We start from the raw sequence: 10,627 nt of genomic DNA on the forward strand, positions 1-10,627 counted from the left end.
ACCCCTAAGTTTTTGAAATAGGTAAATAACACTCTGAAATTTAAGGACGACGTGCAATATATTTCCTCCGTTTGTTTGCTCCGTTAATAAGTTGACGTTGACATTAACTGCTTATGCGGCAAACCCAATTGTTAGCCAAATCATTGTGATGTAAGAGATAGATTAATTTGCCTGATTTTGAAATTATGAGGGATTAATTTGTTCGATTTTGGAATCGATATTAAAGCTCATTTTTTTAAACAAACTGAAATTATGTCATCATTGCAATAGTAACATCTTCATCTATATAATTTATTCTTGTTCTTCTTCCATAATTTCATATCTTCTTATTCCAAAAACTTTCATTTATATAATTCATTCTTCTACCTCTTTCATGGTGTTCAAATTGGAGAAAATGAAATAATAAAAAATCACTTATTCTTCTTCCTCTATAGGAGAAAGCTTAAATTTACTGATTCTCAAAAGTCATTGTAAAAGTAAAGTTGTTGTTAGAGATGTTGCAACTATGGAAGAAAACTATTTTCATGCCCCTTGCCAAAAGTAATTTCACCATTTTCGCTCCCATTTTTCCCTCATTTTCGTTTCCTAAATTTTCTCTCATTTTCTCTATTGTTATCTCAAAGTTTACTCACTAATTTCTCCAATTTCTCTAATTTTCTTCCCCAAACTGATGCACAAGAGGGACAAAACATTGAGATACCACTTTCACAATTTGGACCCACTCATGAATATCAAGTGTTGTCCCAAAAAGTACATGTCCGAAGAGATGCATTAGGTACATAGCCCAAATTGCTAGTAAGTGAACAATTTCAAGGGTTGATTTGTATATATTGATTTTGATTTTTGCAGCTTAAAACATATGAACTTAAATGACTAGTTTATATACCCTTATGAGTTTGGTATAAGGCCATTACCCATCAGGAGACCTATACCATAATTCATAAATGCACTACCACCAATCATAAGACCTACATCATCACTCATGAATGCACCACCACCTTTACCCACTAGAGCACCACCACCCATGACAAGACTAGCTCCTCAACCATAAACCATTAGAGTGTCATTTCTTATGTCTAACTCAAGAACAAATGAACCATATTTAGTGTATTTCATTCCTAATCCATAGATGCAACCTCCAAATCTATGGTAGTAAACATATGAGTGAACATTTGAAGAATGAAACATTATGAATCATGTTTTTTTTGTCTTGTTGGTGTTTTGCTATATTTTGGGTGATGTAATTGACACTTATTACTTATTAATCAATCTTTTGGATTCATTTAGATGATGTAGTTGACACTTATTTGAATGATGTTATGATATATTTTGAATGGTGTAATCGACACTTATTTAGAGTTAAATGAGTTTCATTCATGCATTTTGTTATTTAGTTTATTTTGAAAAAGAATGTCTCACGAGCTAATTTGCTTGTGTTGTAATCATTTGGGGACCTATTTACTTATAAGTTGTAAATTTCATATACTAAATTGAATATTTTATATTTCACAGCAACAATGTTACATAACACATATTCATCTTAATGTCTCCCATAACAATAGTTCAAAATACAAAATATAAACATTATTGTAAAATATGCTTCAATATTTTAATGTCATTCTCTAATGACTAAGTCTATCCATCAATCTTGCTTTTCACACCTATTCACTTCCATGGTCTTTAGATAATGAAACTAGTTTGTCCACCATTCTTGTTTTCCATACAACATTAGCTCCATTGTCCTTAGTTGAGGAATTTTTTTTACCAAACTATCAACCTTGTCCAACAGTTTTGTCTTCCACATATCTTGGTTTGTTTCTCCATTAAGCAAACATAGTTCCTTATCCTTATAACCCATATAAAGAAGTTGCAACTATATATATTATTCGGGAAAAATTAGAGAAATTGGAGAATGGACATGAAAAGAATTCTCTTCCAAATTTTTTTTAGTTGTTGCAACTATAGCAACTTTTTTTTCACAATGACATTTGAGAATCACTGATTCAAGTTTTCACTTATGGAGAAAGAAGAATAAATGATTTTTGATTATTTTATTTTCTATGATTTGAACTCCATAAAAGAGGAAGAAGAAGAAGAATGAATTATATAAATGAATGTTATTGGAAGAAGAATATATGAAATCATGGAAGAAAAACAAGAATGAATTATATAGATAGAGATCTTATTGTTGTAATGATGACAAAGTTTCAGTTTTTTTTTTTTTTATTTTAAATTAAGTTTCAATTTCATTTTTAAAATTGGATATATTAGTCCATCGTATTTCCAAAATCGAGCAAATTAGCACATCTCTTACGTGACAATAAGTTGACTAACAATTGGACTCACCACGTAAACAATTAACATCCATGTCAATGAATAAAACTAAATGAGGGACTATATTGTCCAATGTATTTCAATTTCAAAGTGTTATTTGTCTATTTTCAAAATTCAGATGGGTAGATATCTTATCTCTACAATTTTAGGGAGCAATTTGATGATTTACTCCTTTTTTTTCAATAGGGGATGAAGCTCGTATCCAAGATATGGAAGATCTTATAGTTAGTTGAACATTTACAAAAGAATTTACATTTATATATATATCTAATGACACTAGTACAATTACACTAACAAATATTGCACACGCAGTCTATCTTTTTTATACCACTAAAACAATATTGAGTGAAATTTTTTCAAATAAAGAAAGTAACAAATTAGGACCACAAATAGTGAACAATTGAACATTTGGAACCATAAATTTGCATTTGCAATTAGCAAAAATATTACTTTAGTCAATTTGGTAAGTAGCTTATAATTTTTAATATTGCTATTTATTTTCATCCCAAAATTTTAATATTTCAAAATCCACAAATACAATTTCTTATTCATGTGAATCTATATTCATTTTCTTCTAAATATATATTTCATAATTCATAAATCTAAAACTAATTGGTGGTGGAACTTGAGGTGTTGTCCAATTTGATCCTAGTGAGAGCAATTCCCAAGATTAATACTCTAATTTTAAGAAATAATGTATTATTTATTAATTTTATCAAGGAACGTGTTACTTATAAAATTTAAATTTCTGCATGACATTAGAGATCTAATGATACATCCTACTAGAATTGAAATCAAGTCGTCATCTATCAGAGGATCACACCTTCTCCACAAGTTTGAGATGATCAACACCTTTGGCTGGTCTACGATATGGTTCTCGAGGTTCCAAGTGCACAAACTTTTCAACAAATAGAAAATTACTAGTTTGTATCTTTATATAGTGTGTGGTACTAGTGGGGGAACACCAATATAGTTCTTTTTTTTTTTACGGTTAATGTATAGATTCCATCCATAATAACAAACAACATTTTATAATCTGTGAACATTTGGTAAAGAGATAAACTCCAACCAAAATCTAAAATATATTTTTCAACTAAACAAAATTTTCCATACACAGTCAAAGAGTAAAGACTAAAGAGTCAAAAGCTCTATATTAAAATTCCATTGTTTTTATCTCTATCTTGGTAAAGATCATTTCTTCGAACTTCTAAAAGCACACTTCGACTACAAATGGTTTTATGAATACCCAAATAGACCAAGTGATGGGCAGTCAAATGATCATTGAAAAGTGGGTTGAAAATGGGGTAGACACTACTAAGACAATGAAAATATTTTGTGTTTGTAGGTTGTAATGAAAATTATATATTTTTTTAAATAAACAAACATAAAAAATATTTTTTTAAACTACTAAAAACAATTTTTTTTTTAAATTATGTTTTTAAATTTTTATTTATTTAAAAAATTATTATGAATAGATGCAAACTTTCTGACGTAATTATTTTAAAAAGACTTAATTACAATTTTGGTCTCCCTATTTTAGCTGAATCACAAAAATAATCCCCTCATTTTATTTATCCCGTCCCTAAACAGAATTTTAAGTCACACCATGCCTTAAGATTTCGTGGTACAAGTACTTGTATGATCACAAATGGTGTGATATAGCTTAAAAAAAATAATACTTCATTAAATTTTAGACCAAAATTCTATTTCTGACCAAAATTGAAAATATATAAAATATGAGACTATTTTCGTAATTCAGTTAAAATAGAGATCAAAACTGTAATTATTTTTTATTTTATTTTTAAATATTTTAATAGAAAACTTATATAAAGACACCTCATATTATATTAAAATTAACTTTAAACAATTTTTTCAGCATAAATAAAAAGTTAAGAAACAATTTCTATCGTTCCTCTGCAATCCCTACTTCATTCCCTTCCACTCTCTCACCGTCGCCCATCTACCTTCATCCTCTGAATTTTGTCTTCGAACCCTAATCCCTAAAATCTCCCATTCGCATCACCGTTCATCACTTCGACAGCAAAAGTTCAGCACCAGCTCATCATTAATATCTTTTCAGGTTAGTTTCCCCTCTGTTGGATTTTTGTGCGATTCGTACTTCATCTCTTTTCTCAGTTATGGGATTCTGCAGTCTTCATCTGAGTTCTTTGGAATATTATTCATATTTTGTGTGTTACCAAATTGCTTACCAAATTTAATTTAATCATATAACTCAGTAGGTGGATAGAGTTTTTAACCTGTTAATCAATCACAATAGTTAGATTATTAGAAACTTTTTAACTACCCTAAAGTCACATATATGATTGGCTCCGATGTGTTGACAAAACTTTTTACGCTAAATGTGCAAGGAAATTTTCCATGGATAATACATGTTTTTCCTGCTCTAGTAGTAATCTATGGTTTTGTGGATTTGGCTCCTGAGAAGTTAGTATAATGAGCAAATCAAGGGATAAGATTATAACTACTTATGATTGGTCATGCATGAGGATATAATATCAACCATTGATTTGTTTATCAACGGCTGATATTACTTATTTTATTCTCTAAAGTGTGTTGTTCACTTTAGAGGAGCTCAATCCATGGTTTTGCATACTGAATTCTGTGACAATTTGTGCTCCAAGTCTGCAAATTGGTTTTGTTCTAATGCTCTGAGATTGATTTCTTGTCTACTGGTTGTTTATTGGTTTAATGTTGATTGATCAAAATAACTTAATTTTACATTCAAAACATTGTAGTTAACTTTGAATAGAGAACACAACTGATAAGGAATTTAGGATTAGTATAATTGAGGGTCATAACAATTTTTTTTTTGTTTTTTTATATAAAAAAACACCATATTCCTAATTCTAACTCTAATCCTAATATAATTTGAGTAAGCTTTTGGTTTTTCTTTGTGCAGTGAAACCAAAGCTTCTTTTGTTTTTGGAGGCAGAACAAAGCAGGTGAACATGGCTTCTGATAAAAACATTCGATGCCATCACTGCGCAGGTCCTCTTTCAAAAGAGATGGTATTTTTCACCTCCCAACTGCATCACTTTTCTCTCAATTTAATTTCAATTCCTTTTGATTTCATTCTTCTTTCAAAATTATGCAGGAAACCAGTAGCTGGACAGTTGCTCCTCTAATCAGGGATAGCTTTTCTATGGTAAAATTCTCAAAACCCCACTTATTTTTTGTGCTCAAAATCCAAACTTTTTCCCTGTTTTCATGATTAATTGCTGAGGGTTGGATCTATAAGCTTGTGATGAACTGTGGAATTCGTTTAATTGAGGGATTTTAATTTATGAAGCATTGACGCATACACGAACACCCAACACAATATCTATACCAACACTAATTTGGTGAAATAGAAGCGATTGTATATATAACTATATTTCATAATAACTTGACTCTGACACACTCACAATCTGAAGTATCGGCACTATATAAGTTTTAATTTTGCTTTTGTGCGTTTTGTAGATTGGTTCTGCGGTTGGCGGCACCACAAGTGCATTCTATGGATTCAATCATGGTATGTGTTTTTATTTTATTTGCACATATACACACGAGTGTGTAATGTGATTGTGATGTATCAGCTTCATATGGTAGCTTAGTATGCTTCTCTAAAGGTTAATTCCCGTTTGGAGCATGGAAAGAACATGCCTATATAATGAACAAAATGTTGCGATCATTAGTAATATTTTTTATTTTAAATCAAAGCTCTACCCTCACTGAACAGATTTTAGTTAGTAAATTGTTAATTTATCTCTCTGATGTAGTCTGTTAGAAAACTTAAAATACTGTATTACTGTCTTTAAAACAACTAAGATGCACTGCATTCAAACTTGAGTTGGGGGATTGTGGCATTTAATTATAAGATGGACTGGAATGTGTAAGTTTGATTGTTTGTATATTGTAAATGCATAAATAGTTCATGTTCCAAACTGAAAGTATGAAGCTTTATTGTTAATGTTAATATTAACAACCAAGACAAGTGTTGTCAATCACGGACAACACTTTGTACTAAATTGCATATTGCGGAAATAGTGGTTTGTTAAAGGTGTTCTAAATCGTTATAGAGTCGTTATAACCGCTATACGACAACACTGACCAAGACTATTATTATTTATAAGCATTTCTCTTTTCATTTGTGTTTGTGATGCAGTTATGCCAGTTGTCTGCAGATGGGTAAAAGGACCCATGTGGGTACATTTTCTAGTTGGTGTAAGTTTCTTCAGCCTTTTGATCCCCCATATTTCATCAGTTTTCCTACTTGATGTATACATTTTTTGTCTTTTTGCTCATTTATACCTTTTTCTCATGCTTATTGTTTTCTGGTGGTACATATCTTTACTAGCTTTTTAAACTCCTAGATTAAGCATCCTAAACATCTAATAGTATTCTTTTATAACAATTAATTATCTACGAATTATAATCTATAAGATTTACATATTCTGCTTCCATTTTTTGATATACTCATGGAGATATTTTTAGCCGGTGTCTGGACTCTTCTTATTTTTCTCCAAATCAATGGCATAAATTGATGAAATTAATTGTGAACTTTTGTGTGTAGACCTGCAAAATAAATTATTTGTCCCCTGAAATAGTTCTTATCAGGTATTGTACTGATTTTGCATGTCAATGACATCCTTAGAGTTATAGGTACCCTGTAAGATTCTAATGATATTGAGAGAACAGTTGTGTTGACCTAGACACCCTTGCTTTCTCTTTTATGTTTAAAGCTATTTATTTGTTCATATATCAATTGCATTTTACTACTGGCTTTGTATTTTTTTCCTAGAGGAAATTTTAGTCACCTTTTCGAAAACACTAAAGATGCTGTCTCCGCGATTTGTTTCTAATTGGATTAATATTGTTTTGAATTTTGATGCAAGAATCATTGGTGAGATAACACTATACAATATGGTGACATAGTAGCGTGATAGGGTTGATTAAAATGTTACACATCAATATAAAAATCCATTTTTTACATAGAGAGTTCTATTAGGGAGTAAAGTGTCCCAACTTATTTATTTCAGAGGCTAAGAATTATGTTTTATTGTGAGGGGCGAACTGGGTCTCAGTTTTGTTGTTGTTAGGGATGAGAGTAGATATCCACACTTTATTTTATATATATGATCTCGTTCATGCTTGGTTTATATGGATATCTTTTACATATTGGAATATTTGGAATAGAAATCTTTTTGTTTTTGACAAAAGAAATAGAATTCATTAGTATCACTATCAACTATTGTAGACCTTTTACACACCATAAATACTACTAGGGGATTTTCTTATTTCAGCAAAAAAACTTGTGAGTTTGTTGCCATCAAACTGATTGAAACTTTCTGATTTCAGACACCACCTGTGATAGTATTCTCTTCAGTATGTGCAGGACTGGCAGGTAAATTTCTGAGTGTAATTAACTTATTTTGCTTTGCTTATATTCTATATGTATGCAATCTTTACTCTTAACTTTAAACTTAGCTATGCCCCTAATATGGTAGGGTAATAAATTACACACTCAAAGCACCTAAAATTTCTCAAGTTAACAAGTTCAAAAATAATACTCCGGTCTTGATTATAAGTAAAAATAATTAACTTCATACTTATCAAGAAATTTAGTTAAATGCAGTTAATGTTTTTGATCTCATAAAAGAGTAATTGGAATTATATATATAAAAAAAGAAGTCATTGGAAAATAAATAGAGTGAAAGTAAGTTGTATTTGCTTATATTTGAGGTTAAGACCTGAGGGAGTAAGTGCTAAGCATTCTATTGGTGCTTTTATCCTTGTGTATAGATTTACCATGTTGAATTGACAACATTGTCTTTCTTTTGAATAACTGGCAGGTGGGGCTGTTCCTGCATTGGCACAACTTGTTTCTTCATCTTACCACGCAGCACAGTCATCACCTCCTTCAGAGGGTGATAAGATTCAGAAGTCAAGAACTTCCTCCACTCTCTAATATGAATATCTATCTATACAAGACATGCATATAATGATTTTCTTCTATCATAAACATGCATTCATTTGACATGCGCTGAGAGTTTTGTTTTTCTCATGTAAATTCTGCTTTTCAGCTTCACTGCTCCACTATGTAATTTCAGCTTTTCCCTCAACTGGTACTAGAGAAATGCATCATCCAATATCTTATAGTTTGGTTTATTACATTGTCATTTTGTTCTTCAATTAGATTCGTTTCACTAGTTCGGTTGTGGCCTTGCAATCTACTCTGGATATTTGTTACTATTCTATTATTTTGTTAATACCAAGCAATAATATCGTCTTAACGAAAGATAACATGCCTTAAAATAATCATTCTTCGTTAACAAAGCTGATCATCACATGAACACAATATCTACACACAAAATAAGTAAATAAATAATTTCAAAACTTCATACTAAAAGAAACTTCATGTTTATAGATTTTACCATTTTTTTCCTCCCAAAAATCTTACGAGAACATCAACCAGTATATCAACGTTATAAAGGTCTTCCATTTTCATTTTAATTGTTGCAAATACTTTATTTATTTATCAATAATCAACATTAAATAAGTATTATTAAATAACTTTGAAACTAAAGAATTTATTCACTACTAGATTTCTTCTGAAAAAAATAATCAGGGTGAAAGAAAGATACCTCATTGAACAGTTACAAAAAGATTTATATTTGCTTTTCTCTAATGATATTAGAAAATTTCTTCCCTCACTTACAATGATCTTTGAATTGGCCAATCTAAAAGTGTATTTTGACAAAAATACATTTGAATCGACTAATTCAAAAGTGTATTTTGGAGGTTTTTGAGAATATAAGGGTGAAAGAAGAAATTATCATGATACTATTGAAAATCGAATTCAAAACTTGTCTAGTCCAATAATTGTATTTTTACTATTAGACAAACCATTTGAGTCTATTCGATCTGCTAGATGTTGGACTAGTGTCATCCACAAGAAAATTGTATTTGAAGAGTGGTGAATAAAGTTTTCGAACAAAATTATATTCAAGACCTAAAAAGTTGTATAGATAAAAATACAAAAATAAATCAAAATAAAATTGATATTTTAAACTGTTATACAATAAACTATAAATATTGCACAAAATAAAATTAACTCAACACTTGTTAAGGTCTAAAACCAACTATAAATACATTTTAATGCTGATAATACTTTGCTTTTAAAGATGTAACCTTTTGATAATAATTTAAAATATCAATTGTTAAGGTCTAAAACCAACTATAAATACTTTATGATAATAGTTTAGATTTTACCTTGCTTTTTAAGATGTAACTTTTTAAAATATGTTAATTGGTGTATCTTTCGACACTTGTGATGTCTTTATTTGTTATAATTGATGTAGCAATGTGAATCATAAGAAATGGAGGTTTGAATTGTTCTTACTTGAGCAAGTGTTGATAGATTTGCAAATTAAACTATTGCCTTAATCTTCCAATTGATCTTCAATTTATTGATGATAAGAGGTTTTGAATATTCAATTTAAAATGAATATGATCGTTGACACGCTTCTCAAGGTGCAATCAATCTTTTGAAATAATATATTTAAGTGTAGTGTAATTATATCCAGAGCGTTCTTGATATATCCAGAACGTTCTTACCTTGTTGGAGAATGGAGAAAAAGAAACATAATGTTGGGTGGTATGCCATATGACCGTTGGAACTATTCCAAATCATAATTATGTAGAACATTTTACATAATAATGTAAGTACAATGTACTTGCGTTCTTGCTCACTTGTGGTTTGGACTGTGGAAAATGATCTGTTTTAATTATGTCTTTAAAAGAGAAGAACCAGAATGTTCTTTTATAAAACCAGAACGTTCTTGGTTTTGTATTGTATGGAAAACTTGAATGAATGATTGAATCGCTTGTCTTAGAGGTATATTGAGCTTTATGCAAAAAAATACAACATTAATGTCTGTTCGTCTTTGTTATTCTTTCACACATCTCATCAATTTGGAGGTTGTTTGCTTCTTTAGGCCTTTAGCTTGAATTCTAAACTTGATTATAGTTTTGAGTAGTTTTGATATTCTTTTATCTTGTGGTTTGTACTTTGAAGAATGATTTGTCTTAATTATGTCCTTAAAACGAAATAACCAAAATGATCTTGATAAACCAGAATGATCTTGATAAATCATAATGATCTTTTAATAAACTAGAATATTTTTGATAAACCGAAATGATCAATTGATAAACTAGAATGATCTTTTGATAAACCAGAATGATCTTGATTAACCAAAATGATCCTTTGTAAAAACCAAAATGTTCTTCCGAT

At 29.9% G+C, this 10,627-nt stretch overlaps 1 protein-coding gene across 1 annotated transcript; it reads left to right on the top strand.

The window, feature by feature from the left end:
* The first annotated feature begins 4,188 nt into the window (after window positions 1-4,188).
* On the top strand, window positions 4,189-8,526 carry LOC101490414 (uncharacterized). The gene is made up of 7 exons (XM_004506121.4): window positions 4,189-4,414; window positions 5,255-5,363; window positions 5,450-5,500; window positions 5,815-5,866; window positions 6,500-6,558; window positions 7,693-7,738; window positions 8,187-8,526. The coding sequence occupies exons 2-7, from the start codon at window positions 5,304-5,306 to the stop codon at window positions 8,300-8,302; spliced, it is 384 nt and encodes a 127-aa protein (XP_004506178.1). The 5' UTR covers window positions 4,189-4,414; window positions 5,255-5,303; the 3' UTR covers window positions 8,303-8,526.
* The last annotated feature ends 2,101 nt before the right edge of the window (window positions 8,527-10,627 follow it).

The sequence above is a fragment of the Cicer arietinum genome, chromosome 6 (genome assembly GCF_000331145.2).
Source record: "Cicer arietinum cultivar CDC Frontier isolate Library 1 chromosome 6, Cicar.CDCFrontier_v2.0, whole genome shotgun sequence".
Taxonomy (NCBI): domain Eukaryota; kingdom Viridiplantae; phylum Streptophyta; class Magnoliopsida; order Fabales; family Fabaceae; genus Cicer; species Cicer arietinum.

What these genes read in the sequence shown, in the direction of transcription:
- LOC101490414 (XM_004506121.4), top strand. Translation starts at nt 5,304, where the DNA reads ATGGCTTCTGATAAAAACATTCGATGCCATCACTGCGCAGGTCCTCTT. An exon ending in GTCCTCTTTCAAAAGAGATG is followed by an intron (nt 5,364 to 5,449) that starts GTATTTTTCACC and finishes AAAATTATGCAG; the next exon opens with GAAACCAGTAGCTGGACAGT. An exon ending in GGGTACATTTTCTAGTTGGT is followed by an intron (nt 6,559 to 7,692) that starts GTAAGTTTCTTC and finishes TTCTGATTTCAG; the next exon opens with ACACCACCTGTGATAGTATT.